The 23,238-nt window shown below is 32.5% G+C and overlaps 1 protein-coding gene across 1 annotated transcript in view; it reads left to right on the forward strand.

The window, feature by feature from the left end:
* Window positions 1–23,238, forward strand: part of LOC116422567 (thrombospondin type-1 domain-containing protein 7B-like) — a 142,746-nt gene that overhangs the window by 80,686 nt on the left and 38,822 nt on the right. The window contains exon 4 of the mRNA XM_031961296.1: window positions 11,701–11,816. Coding sequence (XP_031817156.1) covers window positions 11,701–11,816 — 116 coding nt within the window. The remainder of the gene's footprint in view (window positions 1–11,700; window positions 11,817–23,238) is intronic.

Genomic DNA, 23,238 nt, shown 5'->3' on the forward strand with positions numbered 1-23,238 from the left:
TAAAGTATATGTTAAATACAATATATGTATACATGTCCATACAGTTATTGTGCTGTACAAAAAGAATTGGACTTTGAAATAGTCCTGTGAAGGAAATCAAAAATGCAGGCGGACAAAAATAGAGGGATTGTGAATTCTATGTAGTGGTTCACACTCATTTCTCTGAGTTCTTTCACTGGGTGTAGTTGGTTCAATTCATTATTGTTCTGTTGGAGCTGATTTGTTTCATCTCACTGTTGAAGAGGGCCATGTCCATCAGAATTGATCATCATATAGTGTTGTTGTTGAAGAATATAATGATCTCCTGGTCCTACTCATTTCACTCAACATCAATTCATATAAGTCTCTCCAGGCCTTTCTGAAATCATCATACTGGTCATTTCTTATAGAACAGAAATATTCCATAATATTCATATACCATAATTTATTCAGCCATTCTCCAATTGAGGGGCATTGGGTATAGGATTTCAAAGAGATCAGACAATTCCTAGTATAAAAATTGCCTCTACCACCACAAATCAACAGAAACTTTGAAATTTTTTGTCTCAGAAAGTCTTGTGGGGTATTGAGAGATCAATTTGCTTATACTTCTAGTACAGATCAGAGGCAGTCTTAGAACACAAGCCTTGCTGACTCCAAGGCCATTCTTTATACACATTATTTGCTTTATAAAGTACATAATCAGAATTTTTTTAAAAAAGCATGTTATTATGCTTGTTAATAATATCATGTTAATATCAAATCACAATCCACCAAATGCATCTCAATCTGTGGGTCTCATGAAATTCCCCAAACAATAAACAGTGTAAACCCAATTCTTGCCTCATTTCGTAAATAGCAGGAGAAGAAAGGATATTTATTCAAGAGCTGAGAGATTTTTAGGATTGCACTGATGCATTTTGGAACCTCAGGATGCCTCTCTTCCTCATACCATGCACAGGTTGTTATATGGTTTGAAGTTCATCTGCATTGGATTTTCTTTCCCTGATACTATTGATAGTCTCATCTTCCCCAGGCTCTATATAAGTTATTTCTTCATTCATAGCAATTGCAAATATAAATTTAAATTCTATCCTTTAGTGTTAGAACCATATCTACATTCTCTAAAGGGAAGTATCCTTGCGTGCCATCAAAGTCCTTCAAAAAATAAATATTGTGACGGGGCTTACCGGAACTCATTCCCTAATTATTGCTGTCCTTCCTACAATAAAAAACACACTTGTCAGGTTCAACATTTCTTTACAAATCCCCTGGTTGAAGGGAGCTTATTGCGAACTCCCTCCCCTATCCTTAATAAAAAGACTTAGCATATAGACAAATGACAAAGTAAACAACAATTTCTTTTACTTACTTGAGATGATTAGATATACTGGAGAGAGAATGTGAAGTAGTGGATCTGAATCTTGGATTTGTGTTTAAATCTTACTTAGAAGATACTGGATCCGAGGCAAATCTTTTAACCCCTTTCTCTCTCAATTTTCTCATCTGAAAAATGATAAGATTGAACTCTTTTGTTGCTACAATCCCTTTTGGCTCTAAATTTATGGTCCCAAGATTGACATTCAGGATACTTTGTCAGGTAAGCTGAAAGATAGAAAAGTAAATTACAATATGATCTATATATACCAATTCAAGGATAAGAGAATACAATGCTCTGATAAAACATTATAAAAGTTCAGTCTTCAAGTATTTTACATAGGAGAGAAGCTGCAGCTTTGGTAATGTTCATCATTATGACTTAATTTTTCAATTGATAACAAAAAAGCATTCATGAAGCATAAATATAATGTACAGATTAAAATATAAAAGACTGACAAACTCAAAGATCCCAGTTTTTGGGATAAGAACTCACTATTTGACAAAAATTGCTGGGAAAATTGGAAATTAGTATGGCAGAAACTAGGCATCGACCCACACTTAACACTGTACACCAAGATAAGATCAAAATGGATTCATGACTTAGCCATAAAGAATGAGATTATAAATAAATTGGAAGTGCATAAGATAGTTTACCTCTCATACCTGTGGAAGAGGAAAGAAGAACTAGAGATCATTATTGATTACAAAATAAGAAATTTTGATTATATCAAATTGAAAAGTTTTTGTACAAACAAAATTAATACAGACAAGATTAGAAGGGAAGCAATAAACTGGGAAAACATTTTTACAGTTAAAGGTTCTGATAAAAGCCTCATTTCCAAAATATATAGAGAATTGACTCTAATTTATAAGAAATCAAGCCATTCTCCAATTGATAAATGGTCAAAGGATATAAACAGACAATTCTCAGATGAAGAAATTGAAACTATTTCTAGCCATATGAAAAGATGCTCCAAGTCATTATTAATCAGAGAAATGCAAATTAAGACAACTCTGAGATACCACTACACACCTATCAGATTGGCTAGAATGACAGGGAAAGATTATGTGGAATGTTGGAGGGGATGTGGGAAAACAGGGACACTGATACATTGCTGGTGGAATTGTGAATACATCCAGCCATTCTGGAGAACAATTTGGAGCTATGCTCAGAAAGTTATCAAACTGTGCATACCCTTTGATCTAGCAGTGTTATTACTGAGCTTATATCCCAGAGATACTAAAGAAGGGAAAGGGACCTGTATGTGCCAAAATGTTTGTGGCAGCCCTTTTTGTAGTGGCTAGAAACTGGAAAATGAATGGATGCCCATCAACTGGAGAATAGTTGGGTAAATTGTGGTATATGAATGTTATGGAATATTATTATTTTATAAGAAATGACCAACAGGATGAATACAGAGAGGCTTGGAGAGACTTACATGAACTGATGCTAAGTGAAATAAGCAGGACCAGGAAATCATTGTATACTTCACCAACAATACTGTATGAGGATGTATTCTGATGGAAGTGGATTTCTTCAACAAAGAGATCTAACTCAGTTTCAACTGATCAATGGTGGACAGAAGCAGCTACACCCAAAGAAAGAACAGTGGGAAATGAATGTAAACTGTTTGCATTTTTGTTTTTCTTCCCAGGTTATTTTTACCTTCTGAATCCAATTCTTCCTGTGCAACAAGAGAACTGTTCAGTTCTGCACACATATGTTGTATCTAGAATATACTGTGACATATTTAACATGTATAAGATTGCTTGCCATCTAAGGGACGGGGTGGAAGGAGGGAGGGGAAAAGTTGGAATAGAAGTGAGTGCAAGGGATAATGTTGTAAAAAATTATTCAGGCATGGGTTCTGTCAACAAAAAGTTATAATTATGAAAAAAATATAAAAGGCTTAGTTTAGGAGTATGCCATAATAAAATGCTGCAAACTATAATTCTTCATAATGACAGAAAAATTCAGCATTCCTGATATCTGATTTTTTCTACTTATATAAAATGTTTCATTGCCAATATATTATAGAAAAAATACAACTTGATTTTAATATAATTTTTTAGTTATTTTCTTTATGAAGTTGCATTAAAGGTGATGCTTATACCCACAGACTTAATTTCCTCATGGTTTCAAAAAAAAGCGTCTTTGAGGAAGAAAAATAAACAGACAAATAAAAAAAGAACTGCCCACTATTTCTCTATCCATTTTTTAAATTTAAGATTTCAATTTTAATTTCAAAATTATATGAATATATATTTCACACCAGTATTTTATGATTTTCTTGAATTTATGTCCCCAAAATTTGCCTCACACAACTTTAAAATATTTCCCAAATTAATATGTATTCAGTTTAGATAAGAGACAGCATCAAAGAAGTGGGGGAATAAAGCTATTTAAAAGCTATAATAGACCTGCATTCAAGTTCTGCTTCTGACATATACTAGTTATATGACCTCTGACTCATCATTTAACTTCTCAGTACCATGGTCAGTTCTCTAAGACTAAATTCTAAGTTGGGGTGATCTGCCTTGGCAGAAGGAATTTTCTCACCCAGTAATCCCACTTAGCTGTGAAATCACAGATGAAGTCCTTGTTAATATTAGTTTTATTAAATAAGTGAAGGGGTGGCAGTTAGGTGATACAGTAAGTAGATAGAGCATCAACTCTGGACTCAAGAAGATTTGAGTTCAAATTTGGTTTCAAACATTTGACACTAACTGTATGACCCTAGACAAGTCACTTTATTCCAATAACCTCACCATAAACAAACAAAAACAATTTAAAAAACCCCAAAAACATAAATAAGGTTAAAATTATTTTTTTTACTATGCATAACCTTGTTTCCTAATTTATTGATTAACACAGGAAAATGAATTGCACAGATGTTTCTCCCCAAATCCACCCCCTCCAAAAAATCAAGACATTGCTAATTACTTTTTGCACTGTTAATGAGGCTGGAGACTTAACAACCTAGTTTTAATTCTTATTGTATGTCTCCAAACAATCCTGCTAAATATAAGCAGACTGTGTTGACTTCAGTAAAGTTAATTAAAATTCTTGAGGTTAATGAGATTAATTGAGCTATGAAAATAATGTCTGGTGTCCAGCGATGCACCGTATGATTATCAGTTATAGTAGGTAACATTGTAGGACCATTTTCAAAATAGCAATTTTGTTACGGTTTCTCAGAGACTTGGCAGAAGGAAAGGAAGCTACATCCCTCCACTCATATAGAATGAGGAGAAACACAGAGGGAATAGAGAGAAAGGAAATATTATGACAGAAGGGCAGCTTACAGATTAGAATAAAAAGGGAAACTAAGTTTCAGTGAGAGATGAGCTTAAAATATTTCTGTTGTCTCAAAACACAATGCCAAGTTTTGCTGATTCCCATGGTCTTGTTTCCTTGAGTTGGCATTTTGGTTTCAATTTAATTGCATAGGTGGGAATGTTAGTATTGCATAAGTAATGGAACTGATCATATCAGAAAATGGAAACTGGAGAGGACACAGATGAACCAATAGGGAGATCCTGTTTTATATATATATACATGCATATATATATATATATATATGCATGTATATATATATAATTTATTTGGGTTTTTATTTATTTTGGATGGTTGTTTTTTTTTTTTTTTGATAAACATCCCCTACCCCCCTAACCTCTTCACCCCCCTCCCATAAAACAGTAAAAAAAAAAAAAGAAAAAATGATTTAAAATATATAAAAACTTGGGTTTTTTGGTTACAGTTTCTGATTAGGAATCTTTAAAAACAAATTTTCATTTAACATAAAACAGTCTTTTATGAATTACAAAATTAAATAACAACTGAATGATATCCCTAAATGTTTTTTAAACTGGTAGATTAAAGCCAACTAGCATAGCATGTTCACTTTCCATAGAAATAGATTATTTCCTCTCTGATTTCTGATTATAGCTACCAAACCAAGAGAAACAGTGGGCTAGAATGAATATGGTGCTGTGTTTGGAGACAGAAAACCCTGAGTTCAAATTGTGTCTCTGATACTTCATAACTATGTGACCCTAGGAAAGATACCCCCATTTTCTTTGTAACTAAAATGAAGATGTTAACCTAGAAGGTTCAACCCTAGAAGAAGGGTTGTTGTAAGGCTCAGAGGAACTAATATATGTAAAGTGTTTTACAAGTTTTATACTTAATAATCTTAAAATGGCAAATTTTATAGCATATAGTTGGCTTGATTGAATACCGCAATAAAAAGAACTAAATCACATGATCTGTGAGGTGATATGGATGTAGCTATTTTCATGCCAGTCTAGAAGTAAGATTTATTAATATAAAATAATTTTCTACTTAGGGGACCACCAACCTTGAGCCCTGAGGGTGTACAATAAATTACACAACATACAATAGTGTCAAGAGTCAGGGATTGCAAGTAGATTCATTAACCAAAAATATAGGATTGAATCTTAACATTTTTCTGTACATTAAGTAGTCATCAACATAATTTTGAAGGTGCTGGATAAATTATATAACTAACCCCATGAAGACCTTTATTTTCAATCTTTTATTATGCTCAAGAATACTCATTTATTCATTTATCTCTTCATTCAAAGTATATTAAGCACTGGATATATCATAGATATTCTAACAGTTTCTTCAACTTTACTAATCTCATAATTGCAATAGTCAATAGCATTTTCTCAATTTTCATTCTTTTTAATCTCTTTAACATTGTCGATTATCTTATTCTCTGTGATTCTTTCTTTTCTAGGTTTTTGAGACACCACTCTCTCTAGTCATCCTTCTTATCTATCTGAGCATTTTTTCTCAGTCTTCTTTGCTAAGTTCTCCTCCAGATTCCACCATTTAATTGTAGATATCCCAAAGAGTTATGTCCAGGGGTCTCTTCTCTTTTCTTTCTATATTAATTTATTTGGTGATCACTTCAGATTCCATGTTTGTTTATTATCTCTATTATGATGATTTCCCAAGTCTACCTGTTTGGCCCTCAATACTCTGTTGATTTCTACTTTTTTTTTTTTCTAGAGAATTTGTTTTTAACATACATTGCTTTATGAATCATTTTGGAATAGAAAGATCACAGCAAAATAGAAAAACCATGGGAGAGATTAAAAAAAAAAAACAGAAAAAATAAGTAAACATAGGATGTGTTGATTTAGAATCAGTCTCCTTAATTCTTTTCCTGGATATATATGGCATTTTTTTTGTCCAAAGAATATGTGTAGAGGACTGAAACTCTTGAGTCGATGCACTGAGGTCAGGACAGCCGCACTTGGCTAACTACCGATTGGACAATACTCTATGGGCATATGCTTGGAAAATGGCCCTTCCCACTATTCTGTGCTGGCTTGTTGATTGGTGTATACAGAGGATTGTAAAAAGGACTAGGGGGTGGAGTAAGACTAGGCAGAGTCACTTTTGCTGTGGAGGAGGAAGAAGGAGGTTGTGGAGATCCTGCTTCCATCCCCTTCACTTCTACCCCTAAAGACCCAGAATAAAGACTAAGGACTTTTGCTTATCCTGACTCCAGCTGATTCTAAGGTATCCTGAGTGCTAGTGCGGTCATCACAAATATGGGATGGCATTGGATCACTGAACCCACTGAGAAGAACCAAGTCTTTCATAACTGATCATCACATATTCTTATTGTTGTGTACAATGTACCTGGTGCAACTTGTTTCGTTCAGCATCAGTTTGTGTAAATTTCTGCAGGCCTTTCAAAAATCAGCTTGTTCATCATTTTTTATAGAACAATAATATTCCATTACCCTCATGTACCACAACTTATTCAGCCATTCTTCAATTGATGAAGATCTATTCATTTTCCAAGTTTTGCTACCACAAAAAGAGCTGCTACAAACAGTTTTGCACATGTGGTTCTTTCCCCTCTTTTATGAGTTCCTTAATGACACTGCTGGGAGAAAGTGTATACACAGTTTGAAAGTCCTTTGGGCACAATTGGAGATTGCTCTCCAAAATGGTTGGATCATTTCACAACTCTACCCACAACATATTAGTGTCCGTGTATCCCCTGCAGTATTTATCATTATCTTTTCCTGTCATCTTAGCCAATCTGACAGGTATGAAGTGATATCTCAGAGTTGTTTTCATTTGCATTTCTTTAATCAACAGTAATTTAGAGCATTTTTTTTCATATAACTATATGCAGTTTTCATTTAACTATAGATGACTTTAATTTTATCATCTGAAAATTGTCTGTTCATATCTTTTGACCATTTATCAATTAGGAAATTGGCTTTATCAGAAATACTGGCTGTAAAGATTTTTCTCCACCTTTGTACATCCCTTTTAATCTTGTTTATGTTGGTTTTGTTTGGTGCAAAAACTTTTTAATTTAATGTAATCAAAATTGTTCATTCTGTCTTTAATACTATTCTCTAGCTCTTCTTTGGTCATAAATTCCTCCCTTTTCCCAAGATCTGATAAGCAAATTATCCCTTGTTCTCCTAATCTATTTATGGTATCATCCTTTATGACCTGCTGATCTTCAAGTCTCTTCATATCAATCCAAAAACCCGCTACACTCTACTTGGGTTGGACTTGATCAATCTGTGGCACAGAGTATCATCCTTTTATGGGTTATCTTCCTCCATTAAAATTTAAATTTCCTGAGGGCTGGGGCTGTCTTTCTTTTGCATATTTGTATCACCACTACTTAATACACTTTATTTATTGAATGATGTCAAATTTGTCAGGTGTGAGAGACGTTGGAAAGAGTCAATGAAAAGACTTACAGATTTTTGTAGCAGGAGGAAGGACAGAGAAGGAGAAAAGGAGAGAGGCAAGAAGAAAATATCAGTTAACTTTAACATTTTTAGCCTCAAAATCCTGATATCACCAACAGAAAAGTTAAGAATAATGACAGATTTTGGCAGAGAATGTGACAAATTCACTTTTGAATGTCAGCTAATCAATGACTGGATAGTAAGGTTGAGGTATGTTGAAGACAGCTATCAAAACCTGGATACTTTTATAACATTTCCCATCCCATTTCTATTGGTAAGAAACATTTGTGGACTACACAATTTATAGATACGAATGGTATTGATGGAAACAGTGCTTTCAATTTCAGTTACATACTTGGACAGAGAGGGAGAATTTTTAAAATATTAACTGTCTACTTGTTACTAAACTTCAGACTTTTAAATGAATGTTTTGTTTATTTCCTGTTCTCTGCAATGGAGTACAAACAATATTTCAGTTTCCAAAGTTTGTTGTTTAAATAATATACTTCTATTTTTGGCTATATCCATGATCTTAGCTATGTGGGTACTAATTTCAGTGGAACAGATTTCAACTTATTCAAACCTTTTTATGCTATAAGAGTCTTTTCCATTCCCTTTATGTTTCCCATAAAGGAGTTACTCAACACACATGATGTCCTTTTCTAGATAACCACATGTTGTGTGGTTACCAGTACAATGCTTAAACTGTTCATCTGTCATCCTCCACTCTCACAATGTGACTGACTCTTTTCTCTTTCCGATCATATATTTCCTGAACAATATCTTTAAGACCACTTCCAGTGTACAAATCAACACAAAGAAGCCCACTTAGACCCCATTTGCATTGCCCTTCTACTCACCCTTAATTTTAATTTCTTGGATCTTGACATTTGCAATGATTAAATAGAATTATTATTCTCATAAAGATGCTGGTCTGTATTACATTGCATTTATTACACTGATATACTTAGTCATTAAAAAGGGGAAGAATTTAACTTCAACTATAGTTATTAACAAAAGGGAAAATCACTAAATATATTTAATAATGAAAGGGAAATTATAACTATAACTAGTTAATAAGCAATCATTAAGTGTATAATGAAGCACTATGTGGAGCATTATGGAGACATATAAATGTAAAATAAAAGGATTGTATTCACAGTGTATAGTCTAATTAGAGAGTCACCCGTGATAAATAAAATTATAACCCAATGTAGTAGGAAGGATATTACATTATACTACATTTCATCATGTTCTTTTAATTAATATTAACAATACAATATAATGATTATATGGATCATTAAAAGCTTTTGAATGGTGATGATGATATTGCTGGTGAACTAGGTTTGTATGGTTCTAGCTATTTATAGTTATAATGGGATCTTTTGCTCATTATTTGATGCTATTATTATTATTCAGGTATTTTCATTGGGATAATTATTGACCTAATTTTTTATTGTAAAATACGTTATGGAAATCTCTATATTTTAAATTCTCATTTGTTTATCAGTCGGTCATATCTGACTCTTCATGAGCACATTTGGAATTTTCCTGGCAAAAATATTGGAGTGGTTTGCCATTTTCTTCTCCACTTCATTTTACAGACGAGAAAACTAAGGCAAACAGTTAAGGGACTTGCTCAGCATCACACAGCTACTGTGTATCTGAGGTAACATTTGAACTTAGAAAGATGAATCCCCCCAACTGTCTACTGCCCCATAAATGAGGTAATTACTGAGATGGATTAAGCAGGGCATGATATGAACAAACTACCCTTTGGGGAAATTATTTTGATTACTGTATTGGGAATGAATTGGAAAGATAAGATGTCAGAGACAGAGAAGGTTATGTAGGTTGTTGAAATAGTTTGGTAAGAAGTAATGAAGATGTCATCCAAGAGGGTGGCTTCTTAATTAGATCCAAGAGATGTTGTAAGGGTAAAATGAATACAACTTGACAATTGACTGAATGTATGGGATGAGGGAGGATGAAGAGTTAAGAATGATTCCATGATTTGAAATTCAGTTCTAGAATGACACCTTTAATAAAAACAGGTAAGTTCTGAAAATAGGTGGGTTTTGATTATTTTTCGTACACCAGCTCTGCTCAATTACCATCTGCCTACCATCTTCCCTCATTCCTAACATCTGCCAGTACTCCCTTCCATGTCAAAAAAAAAATTACCATGTGTTAATTTGTATAGAAGTATTTTTTCCAATCTCTATTGAGGGGAATTCCTTAAGGGCAAATACTTGGAATTCTTTTTATCCTTAGTAACTTGCACAGTTTCATAAATACTTCTTTTAGTTGTTTTACTGATTTTGTTTATATGTTGTTTCTCCTTAATAGAACACAAGCTCCTTGAGGACAAGGATCATTTTGTTTCAGTATTTCAGTCCCTATTGCCTAATCAAGATGCTTTACTGCATTATAAATACTTGGTAAATGAAACAATTAAATTGAATTGAAAAGACAAAGCTTTTTTTTTTTTTTTTTTTTTAAGAGGTGAATGGGAGGGTATGACCTCTTGAGTTCTCTTTCAATTTTGGAATATATTTTGATGAATCTGGTTATTATAGTCCATTTTTTCCCAACAAGTAACCTCTACTCATAGTTACTCTGAAATAATACCTACTAGTTCTTAGGGTAAAATATATATTTTCAACCTCCATTTTAAATGCATTCAAATATTTTAAGTAATTATTAGCAATTTTATTTCCAAATCTATCAACACATGAAGCCATTAATTTTATTCTTAGATAACCTAATGGAATTTTCCTTGGGGGAAAAATGCCATTGTTCTAGAAACAATTAGCCTGAAAATATACTATATAGCAATGTATTCAGTAATTTGCTCTTTCAAATGCTTTTGCATGAATGCATAGTCATTTCCTTTAGAATACTTATTTTTGAATACTCTTCATACTTTTCCAAATTCACACTAATAGTCATAGCACTCACTTGAATATGAATAAAATATATATTTTATAACCTATCCAATATGCATTTCTTTGTTAATCAGGCTTTTAGTGGTTGTCAGCATTACAATCCATGGGAAAATCTTTTTTTTTCTTTTTTCTTAAGTTATCTGCATGAATTCCTTATTTTGGAATTTACTGAGATGCTAAATAATAGTGTTCTGAGTCTTGTTTGATGCTTTGCTCTTTTTTAAAAATGATTTTTAATTCAACTTTTATGAGTCAAATTATATGACCTAAACTAACTCATGTAATGACTTTAGCTATTAATTTTTCTATAAAACAAAAACATTGACTAGATCAGTGATGTCAAACTCAAGTAGAAATGGAAGATGTTAAACAATTAAGATACCAAAAAGCTGCAAATGGACTTAGAAAATTACATATTAATATTATGATAGTATCTATTTTACTGCATTATAATTTAATTATTTTGTTAAGCATTTCTCAAATACATTTTTATTTTGTTGAAGCCATGGGCAGCAATGCTGTAGGCCTCATTCTCCTGTGAGGATTTGTTTATTGTCTCTATTCTGGATAATTCATCCTATGTTAATTATTTCCTTTAGTAGTCACTAATTTATTTTTTTAATGCCCACAGATGCCCAGATTCTACCCGACCTGAAACAGTCCGTCCTTGTCTCCTCCCATGCAAAAGAGACTGTGTTGTGACACCTTTCAGTGAATGGACTCACTGTCCCATTTCATGTCAACAAGGTAAGAAAAAAGTACATTAATTATACATCATTTCAACCTTCCAGCTCTTCTGGTTATTGTTTCCATTGAGGAATCTCACTAATGAGGAATCATCATTATTTCTATCGCAGTGTTTTCCTTGTGACTTACTAAAAAAAAAGTTTAAAAAAAGTCAATAGGGTATTAAGAGTATACAAACCTTAAAGGACTATACAGAAGTTATAAAAAAATTAAAGGTACTAGTACCTTGATTTCAGAAAACATTTCACAATCTCACTCTATCCTTATAGAAAAACAGGTGTGACTAGATGATAGTAAATTATATGTACACATATGAATTGTGTATATTCCATATGTACATATACATATATATATACATATATACATATATATATATATATATATATATATATATATATATATATTTATGGGTATATGTGTCTGTATGTGCAATACTGGTTGACTGAACTGACCCAAAAAGTGATCATTGACTAACTATACCAAATGGAATAGATGTCTCTAGTAGTGTGCCTTAACATTTTTATCAGTGATTGGTATGAAAGTGTCTATTATGTTTATGAAATATTCCAAAGGCACAGAACTAGGAGAGATGATTAACACACTGGATAACAGAGTTAGAATCCAAGATGTGGACAGACCAGAATGCTGGGTCAAATATGAACCTAAGAATTTTGTTAAAATTGTGTCTTATTCTGGTCTATCTACTTCCCTTACCTTCTATTCAGTATAGTAAATTTAAAAGTAGGCAGCATAAAGTTGTAGTAGGAGAAAGTAAGATTGCAAAGGGGAATTTGGAAGTCATGTACAAAATATGCTAACAAGCAAAAGAGCATAATTTACAAATTTGCAAAAAAATCTGCACTGTGTTCAAAAAAAAAAAAAAAAAGAAAAGAAAAGAAAATGAAAGTATTATTGTCAGCCTAACTATAGAATGGATTTCAAGTTTGTGAACCACATTTTAGGAAATAATTTGTTATGTTGGAGCATATAGAAGGAAATGTATTGAGAAGAGGGAGCACTGTGCTATGGAAAGAGCAATAAATTAAAGTTAAGAGGACCAAGGTTCAAATACTGATTCAACCCTTTGCTATCTACATTATCTAGAAGGATAACCTTTCTCAGCCTATTTCCTTATCTGTAAATTGAAAGGTTAAAGAGGGGGGTGGATGAGAAGATTTCTAAGATTCTTTCTACCTCTAAAATGTAAGATCCTATGCTGTGAATAATGGCAAAAAAGATGTGATTCACAAATGTCATAGAAGTGTGCTGTAAGAAAGACAAGAACCTAATGTCCAAACAGTATAAAGAAAACAATATGCATAATCAGTACAACTATATCACTAAGAAAAACAACCAGCAAACAATAAATAATGAGTGTTGCAACAGTACAATGAAATTGGCTCCAATAAAGAAAAAGAAGGAAGCATTTCCCCTATCATTTTGCAGGGATGGAAGATTCCTCTGTGGAGAGTATTGTGTAAGTTCTCAGATTTTTCTTCAGTGTGTTGATCATTTTACTGATTCTTTTTTTTTTTCTTAAAAAAACATCCTTTATTAAAATAAAGAGGCTTTTAGCTCTTTTTAATGTCATGGATCCCTTTGGCAGTGTAATGAAGCTTTTCTCAAAAAATGTTTTTAAAAGAATAATATTAAATATTATTCTAGCAGAAATAAGTTATATTGAAATAAGGATTTATTTTTTTTCATCCATGTTCATGGATCCCCTTTGGTGATTTGTGAACCAAAATTAAGAACATTTTCTTTAATCAAAATGGTTTTCTGGGAAGAGGGAAGGGGAAGGTCAAAGGATAAAATGTATCTTATATTTAAAAATGATAAGAAAATGTTTTTGATAAAAGATCTCTCAACACTCAATAGATGGGAAATGTAAAGATATTACTTGAAGGATATAAGATAGCCTAGAGAGAATTTAGACTGGACATGATAAGCTATCTGGTAAAGATGCTTAGGTTTTAGAACTTAGCACAGTATATGCTATATTTTATAATTTTTTTGATAGAGAAGAAGACACTAAGTGTGTAAATAATTGTGATGGGCACATGATAAATGATGTTCAGCAAGTTTAACTCTGAGTCAGATTCTTCTCAGAACTGGTTATGAAGTGACATTGGACACTTAGGAGGATGGATTAACTTTATCAGGTCATTGGGGAATGATTTAAATCACTGCTTCAGTATATTGAACCTGTAAGTAATCATATCTCCCTATTGTTCCCCAAATTATTTCTTTACAGACACAAGAAGGAAGAAAGATATCCTTAATTTTTTTTAAAAAAATAGATCTATCAGTAATTTTAAAAATTAACTCCAATTTCTAGAAACTCAATTAGATATTTAAATGGTTGGTATTGTAATAAAAATTATCTCAGGCCTCCACAGATGCCTGTGCTTCCAAATTTTCAAGCTTAGCTAATCCTTTTCACAGCCTGAGAGCCTGGGGACTTAAAGAATTGAAGATGTGATTTTAAACCTCTCTTGCTAGCTTCTCATCCTACCTGAAAGTCATTTACCCTAATGTTCAAGTTCTTTTCAGAGGCCCCAAGCATATTAACTACGTTCAGGTTAATTAAAAGGTAGATGAGAGGAGGAAGTAGTCAGGAAGAAAAGGAGATAGGAAACCCATAGTATTTCTTTCTTGTTCACTAACGAAAATTTGAGGGACTGAGGGAAAGAACAAAAAAAGAGGAAAAGTACCTGAATGTCTTCACCACAGGATGGAAGCATTAGTATGGTTCCAGAAACTCCAAATAGTTTTGTAATAATTTTTATATGAAGAGCGTGAAATATGAATTGAGTCATCATGATGTAGCAGATAGAACACAAAGTCAAATGGGTCTAGAGTTAGAACTTATTTTGGATTCTTATTTGCTTCATGACCTTGGGCAAATTATTTAATACTGTGCCTCACCTGTCAAATGAAGTTGTTGAACTGCTAAGATGTAATTCTAAATCTATGTTGCCTTTTATTTCAGATTTTGTTCCCTGCATACAGATCGTTAATATCTAATACCATATATTCTTTAGTTGATCAGTTGTTTCATTCATGTCTGACTATTATCTTATGTTTGAATTTTCTCATTTTATAGATGAGAAATTGAGGCCAATTGACTTGCACAAGGTCAAACAACTACCACATATCTAAGGCTGGATTTAAACTCATGAGGATTTGTTGTCCTGATTCTGAACCCAGCGCTCTAGCCAGTCACCAAACTGCTCCTATGATGTATTCTAGGATCAGAGATATCACGGGTCTCTTAATTGAAATCCTTGCCATAGTAGGAGTCCCGCTTCAGATCATCCTCATTGCTTCTAGCCCTAATTCATTATCAGTGAAAGTACCATTGTGATGATTCAACAATTCCTGGCCCAGCAGCCAAGGCTATTGAAGTAGTGGAAAGTTCTCATCACTAAACTTGTTGGCATTGCTCAACATCTTAAAGCAATGTTGTTTCATCAAGGAAAAGAACATTAATAATGATTCATTTGTCTTTGTTTTACTGCTAAACCCTAAAGATTTCAGGACCTGTCATTTTGACACATAGCTGAAACTTCCAATTGTTTTGTTTTCCTCTATTAAAATGTGAGTTCTTCGAGAACAGGGACTTACTTTTCTGCTATCACATACTTTTCACCTCCCAAGAGATTAATAATTGGACATTCATTCTTTCATCAAGTCTCCATCATTTGAATATTTCTTATTCACTTGGAAATCAGTTTTGTTGAGAATTCTACCAATCTGAATATCTTTGTTAAACTTATCTCTGAGATCAATGATAATGAAAAGAGGTTTATATTTTAGATATAAAGGCATATAAGTTATTTTCTCTCAGTTATAGAACCATCTGGTCTTAACTGGGTCACTAGTTGTTGCAGTGGATAGAGTGCAGAATCTGGAGTTAGGAAGATTTATCTTCCTGTGTTCAGATCCAGCTCGATACTTAATAGCTGTCTAATTCTGGTCAAGTCACTTAACCCTATTTGCCTCAGTACCTGATCTGTAAAATGAGCTTGGAGAATGAAATGGAAAAACAATCCAGTATCTCTGCTAGGAAAATTTCAGATTATGTCACAAAGAGCCAAATGACTGAAATGACTGAAAAACAACAATAACATTTTCTTTTTGCTTTTTGAATTTTTTAAGTTTTCAGTAATATTATATTTTTCAAAGACATCTAAAGATACATTTCAATATTCATTTCTATAAGAATTTGTATCCCAAATTTTTCTCCTTCTTTCCCTTACCTCCCCCTTCTCTGTGACAGCAAGCAATATGATTGCTGTTATCTGCAAAGAATCTGCAATTCTTTTAAATATTTCCATATTTGTCATAAATACAATTTTAACTAGTAAAAGTACTATCTTCTCAATTCTGAAAAGGAACTTGAAAGTTATCTCCATTTAATAGATAAGGATAAAGGCTCATAAAGATTTATTCAACTTAATTTGTGGTCTGACCAATTGCCTCAGTTAGGATTTAAATCCTGGTCTTCTCACTTTAGGACCAGTTCTCTATCCCAAAGTTTTTTAAACTATGTGTTGTGACTTGGGTTGTGTGACTGAATGTGGGAAATCACAAAATTATGACTTATTATGAGTAAATGTTTTACTTGTATACCAACTATATATACCTATATATCTGGAGTCACATAAAAATTTCTTGAGTGAAAAGGGGTTGTAAGTAGAAAAAGGGTTTTTTTAAGCTTTTTTATTTTCAAAATATATGTACAGATAATTTTTCAACTTTGACCCTTGCATAGCCTTGTGTTTCAGATTTTCCCCTCTTTCCCCTCAGCTTCTCCCCTAGATGGCAAGCAACCCAATATATATGTCATACATGTTAAAATATATGTTAAATCCAATATGTGTTAACACACACACACATACACACACATATATAGCTGCACAAGAAAAAAATCAGATCAAAAAGAAAATTAAATGAGTAAGAAAACAAAATGCAAAGGAACAATAATAAAAAGATTGAGAATGTTATGATGTGATCCACATTCAGTTCCCACAGTTCTCTCTCTCTCTCTGGGTGCATATATTTCTCTTCATTACAAGATCATTGGAACTGATGGTTATCAGTCATCTCATGGTTGGAAAAAGTTATGTCCATCAGAAATGATTGTCATATAATATTGATGTGGTCATGTGCAATGATCTTCTGGTTCTGTTCATTTCACTGAGCATCAGTTCATGTAAATCTCTCCAGGCCTTTCTGAAATCATCCTGTTGGTCATTCCTTACAGAACAATAGTATTTCATAACATTCATATACCATAACTTTTTCAGCCATTCTCTAACTGATGAGCATCCATTCAGTTTCCAATTCCTTGTCACTACAAAAAGGGCTGCCACAAACATTTTTGCACATGTGGGCCCCTTTCCTTCCTTTAATATCTCTTTGGGATATAAGCCCAGTAGAAACACTGGTGGATCAAAGGGTATGCATAGTTTGAGAACTTTATGAACATAGTTCCAAATTGCTCTTCAGAATGGCTGGATCCATTCACAATTCCACCAACAATGTATTAGTGTCCCGGTTTTCCCACTTTCTCTCCAAAATTTGTCATGTTCTTTTCCTGCTAACTTAGCCAATCTGAGAGGTGTATATTGTTATCTCAGAGTTTTCTTACTTTGCATTTCTCTGATCAATTTAGAGTACCTTCAAGTAGAAAAAGTTTAAGAAGCCCTGCTCTATCCACTCTTCTCAGCTCCCCCCAGTATTAATCTTTCGGGGAAGTCCAGCTAATGATAAGGGAAATCAGTTTCATTTTATCAAAACTTTTGCTTTTGTCCTTGTGCTTTTTTGGGGGGAAGGGAGGCTTCTCTTCCTAGGCTTTTGGTCCCTACTACAACAACTATGGATTTTCTTTAAATCTTCTTTTATCCCCTTCTCTAACTATATAAAGACCTTTTTTCCCTCTGTAAAACTTTTACAGTCATAATCAATTGCTACTCAGAGCTGTTTGGGGAGTTAGGTATTGGTTTGAATCTAATTTCTTTCACACTGCTGTCTCTCAGCAGTGTTTATTACTCTTTATTCCAGTAGTTGAGGTCATTATTATCAAATACTAGAATATTAAATAAATTTGTTTGCATATGTTGTACACCTAAACTGTTGCACTAATCATTTTTTCTATTTTTGAAACCAGTATAATATTTTTAATGTTTTATTTCTTTTTATATAGTTTGATAATTAAAAAGTTTGAAAACCTGGGTTCTTACGAATCTTACCACTAAATAGCTATTTGACTTTGTGAAAGATTATAATCTCTCTGGGCCTCAGTTTCTTAATCTGTGAAATTAAAGTATTAGATTAAATGACTTCTAAGATTCCTTCCTAATAAGTGTTTTTTCATTCATTCCTACTTAAAAAGTCAAGTTCTATATTTATATGGTTTCTTAATTCACTTTTAAATATAGTTATTTTGGACTCTGTTCAGAAGGAGTAACATTGAAATTAGTAGGAGAATATCAAATCATATAGATCCAGAACAAGATCAAATGGTTTCTTAATGTGAAAAGTATCATCTGAGTTTATGAGGTTCAAATGAAGACATGCTATGGCTTTTAATGGAACCTTAGCTCCAATTTAGGAGACCACTGCCCTTGTGGTTGTTATGATGCCAAATGAAACTATATATCTCTATATCTATCTATCTACATACATGTAGGTATGCATATGTATATATGTACAAATATGTATATATTTATATATGCATGTATATTGCATATCTATGTGTGTGTAAATATAATATATCCTAGATTTTTATTACTAATTCCCTCCTTTCTCTTCATCATCCTTTCCACTACTCTCTTCCTCCACTTTCATTTGTAAGAGGTGGGTTTGGGGAGAAGAAAAATTCAGTATAATCTGTGATGAGGACCATGACTTATGTCTACTTTTCTCTAGTGAATAACTTTTCCCAAACAAAATTAAAAGTTAGAAAGATTTTTATCAGTAACTATCTTCAAAATGCAGATTTCATCTGCTGAGGGACACCTACAGTTATAAAATGATGTAGTGGTTATGATATCATGGAGGAATTTCAGAGTGAAATATGTGTAGCTGCTAAAGATAGCATTTAATTTAGTTTGTAAAAGTTCTGAGGGACAGATACTAATCTCTGAAGGGGAGTAGTTTAAAGGAAAGTCTAAATATTGACAATGGTAGTGAGAGCAGATGTGAACTCTCTTGATTGGTTGATCACTGAACTAATGGGATCAAAGTTCCTATAGCTTCATATTATGATTTCTCATGGAGCCTCAGTCCCTAATTAGGAGATGGCATACGTCAATTTCTAACGAACAGAAATCATATAATTATCTCAATAGATGCAGAAAAAGCATTTGACAAAATCTAATACCTATTCCTTTTTAAAAAGGCAAACACTAGAGAGCATAGGAATAAATAGAATTTTCCTTAAAATGACTACCAACATCCATTTAAAACCATCATGTAATGGGGATAAACTAGAGCAATTCCAATAAGATCAAGAGTGAAAGAAGGTCATTCACAATCACCTTTACTATTCAATATTTTATTAGAAATGTTAGTTTTAGAAATAAGAAAAGAAAAAGAAATTAAAGGAATTAAAGTAAGTAATGAGAAAATCAAATTATCACTTTTTGCAGATGATATGAGGGTATATTTAGAAAATCCTAGAGAATCAACTAAAAAATGACTACAAATAATTCACAAGTTTAGCAAAATAAATCTACATAAATCATCAAAAAAGTCCAGCAGCAAGAAATACAAAGAGAAATCCCATTTAAAATAACTGTAGATAAATATTTCAGAGTCTACCTACCAAGATAAAGTCAGGAATGATATGAACACAATTACAAAACACATTCCACACAAATTAAGTCAGATCTAAACAAGTGGAAGAATATCAAGTGTTCATGGGTTAGGTTGAGCTACTATAATAAAAATGACAATTCTACCAATTAAATTGCAAAGAATTTACATTACAGAAAAAGGAAAAATAATAACAGTTCACTTAGAAAAACAAAAGGTCAAGAATTCCAATGTAATTTATGGAAAAATGCAAATGAAGGTGACCTAACTAAATGAGATCTAAAACCATATAAAGCAGCGGTCTTCAAAACCATTTGATACTGGCTATAGAATAAATTAGTGGATCAATGGAATAGATTAGATACACACAACAAAATGATAAAGGCCTATAGTAATCTCTTATTTGATTAACCCCCGAACTGGAAGACAAATGAGAATGATGCAAGAAAATAATGAAAAACCATACTATTTTCCATGATTTTCTTGCATCATTCTCATTTCTCTTCCAGTTTTTTCTCTCCCTATGTTGCTTATTTTTCAAAATCTTTTCTGAGCTCTTCTATGGCCTGAGACCAATTCATATTTTTTCTTGGAGGCTTTGGATGTAGGAGCTTTAACTTTGTTATCTTCTAGTGATCATCCTTGTCACCATAGTAACTATGTTCAGATATTTTTCTGTTGTTTGCTTATTTTCCCAGCCCATTATTTAACTTTTTAATTCTTTGTAAAAGTAGCGCTTCATATTTAGGGGAAAGCATGCATTTTAGGGTTTTTGTGCAGCTGTTTTCAGGAACATTTCCTGGAACCTTTAGTTTTCAATGCTTCCAGTGTGGTAAAATCTAAGGAGAGGTGTTTTTACTGATTTCTCAGCATGTGCTCTGGCTTGTGAGCAATTGCAAACACTCTTTTCTATTTTGGAAATGTGAGAAAAATCTATGCTCTATGGTGGCAGCAGTTTTTGGTGTACTATTACTCCTCATTACTTTGAAATTTTGATTCAGGACTCTGACCCAGATCTGAGAAAGGGAAAAGCAATAGAGTCCTGTATCTCCACTAGCAAAGACACCCCTGTAATCTTCTGACCTGTTGTTTCAACCTCCTTACCAAAAGTATGCTGAGAAGATACCATGCTAGTCTTCATGCAAGGGCTCCCAAGTCCTGATGCTGATCAGTTGGGGTTGCACTAGTGTAGCCTGGGTCAGATTGTGCTCCACTCTAACCCTGGTGCAATAAACCTTTCATGATGACTTTGCAAGTTTTCTTGGGCTAGAAAATTGTTTCACTTTCTCTTTTTGTTGGTTTGGTTGTTGTGCAACTTATTTAAAGTCATTGTTTAAAAGTATTTAGAAGGGACTGCTAAATGGTGTAGTGGTTAGAGCAACAAACTTGAAGTCAGAAAGACCCGAGTTCAAATGTGCCATCAGACATTTAACAATTCCTAGCTGTGTGACCCTGGGAAAGTCACTTAATTCCAATTGCCTCATCCCAAAAAAATTATAATTTGGAGGGGTTTGGGGGAGAGCACAAGGTGATCCCTGCCTTTACTTCTCCATTTTGGCTCCATCTCTAGATTGGCTTCTAAAGGTTATTGCACTTTTATTTCACACATTTGCTTTAGGAGAAAAAAAGGGAAGCAAATTGTGTAGAGATGAAAATGAAGTACTGGAAGGGAAATTCAATGAAAGGAATGATGTAAGAAGCACAGATATTCTAATGGAAGTAAAAATAGTAACCAAAAAAGACTGACACTGATAATGATCTTTTAAATTATTTTTAATATTTTTCTCAATTACATGCAAAAATAATTTTAACCTTCATTTTTTTAATTAATTTTGAATTCCAAATTCTCTCCCATCCCTTTAATGAGAAGGTTAGCAATTTTATAAAGGTTAGACATGTGCAGTCATGCAAAACATAGATAATGATCTCTAAAAAAGAAATTTAAAATATGGACAGCATATCCTTTAGTTCCATTAAAAGTGTCAAGGCTCTGGTTCCTGATATTTTTCCTTACATTAAAATTTCATATATATAATATTATATATGTTTATATATATGCAACATTGATGTCGCTTATGCTATATAAAAATTTCTCTGAGATACAAACTCAGTAATGGCACTGCTGGGTCAAAGGGTATGCACAGTTTGATAGTCCTATGGGCATAGTTCCAAATGGCTCTCTAGAATGGTTGGATCACTTCACAATTTTAGCAACAATGAATTAGTGTCCCACTTTTCCAAAATTCCTACCAGCATTTGTCATCTTTTCCTGTCATTTTAGCCAATCTGAGAGGTGTGAGGTAGTACTTCAAAGTTGTTTTCTTTTGCATTTCTTTAATTAATAGTGATGAGCATTTTTTCATATAGTTATCCATGGCTTTAATTTCATTATCTGAAAATTTCCTATTCATATCCTTTGACTATTTATCAATTGAAGAATGACTTGTATTTTTATAAATCTGACACAGTTCTTTATTATATTTTAGCAATGAGACCTTTATTAGAAATACTGGCTATAAATATTTTTTCTCAGCTTTACACTTTCCTTTTAATCTTGTTTTTGTTGTGTGTGCAAAACTTTTTAAATTTAAATGTAATCAAAGTTGTCAGTTTTGCCTATCATGTTGTTCTGTAGTTCTTTGGTTATAAATTCCCCTTCTCCAAAATTTGATAGGTAAATTATAACCATCAAGTTTATGAGGCAAATTTCAAGCTCAAGTCTTCCTGAATCCAAGTTCACTCTGCTATCCACTGTAGCACCTGCTGTCCACTGTATCACCAAACCAATCTAATCTAATGATCAATTAGGATTACTTTCATAATTTACATTTGTTTGGATAAAACCATACTTTCTTTTGAAAATATTTTCAATTCTGATTGACCTCTTCATATTTCCAGCATTCTCCATGAGTTTTGTAATATGATTCTTATTTGCCCTCATATGTAAATAAGTTGCTTTAAAGAAACAAAGAATCATATTCTAATTAACAGTTTATTTTTATACCTCAAATGAATTTCAGATGAAGTAGAATAAATTACTTGTGAGTTAGTTGAGATATCACTTTAACTTTATTAACTAATATTCTACAATTAAAAATAAAAATATTTTTTTTGGATGTAGTTCTTTTTCTAGTTGATTTAATGAAAAATTTTTAGAAAGTTTTTTTTTTGTTTTTGGCAGGTTGTTTGGGGGAGGGGATTATGTTGATTGTTTTCCTTGGTAAAAAGTTTGTATGGGAGAAATTAAAATTGGTATTTAAATATTTAATTGGAAGCTTGAGATTTAATAGAAATAAAATATAAAAAAGAAATAAAAAATAAAAGGGGTAAATGGATGAAAAAGATAGATTGAAAGTTTGAAAAATGTATTAAGAAAAAAGTTAAGGTTTAATGAAGAGACTATTTTTTTTTCTTTTTGAAAGTTTTGTTGCAATTTGTTTTTTCCAATTCAGACCTTCTTTCTGAATTTTTTATATATTATTTTTTTATAGGGAAATTTTTTTTTTTTTAATATTTTTTTTAAGAATATATATAATGGTAATTTTTAAGATTAAAATTGTTTTTGTTCCATTTTTAAAGTTTACCCCATTTTCCCAAG

This window comes from Sarcophilus harrisii, chromosome 3, assembly GCF_902635505.1.
Source record: "Sarcophilus harrisii chromosome 3, mSarHar1.11, whole genome shotgun sequence".
Taxonomy (NCBI): Eukaryota; Metazoa; Chordata; class Mammalia; order Dasyuromorphia; family Dasyuridae; genus Sarcophilus; species Sarcophilus harrisii.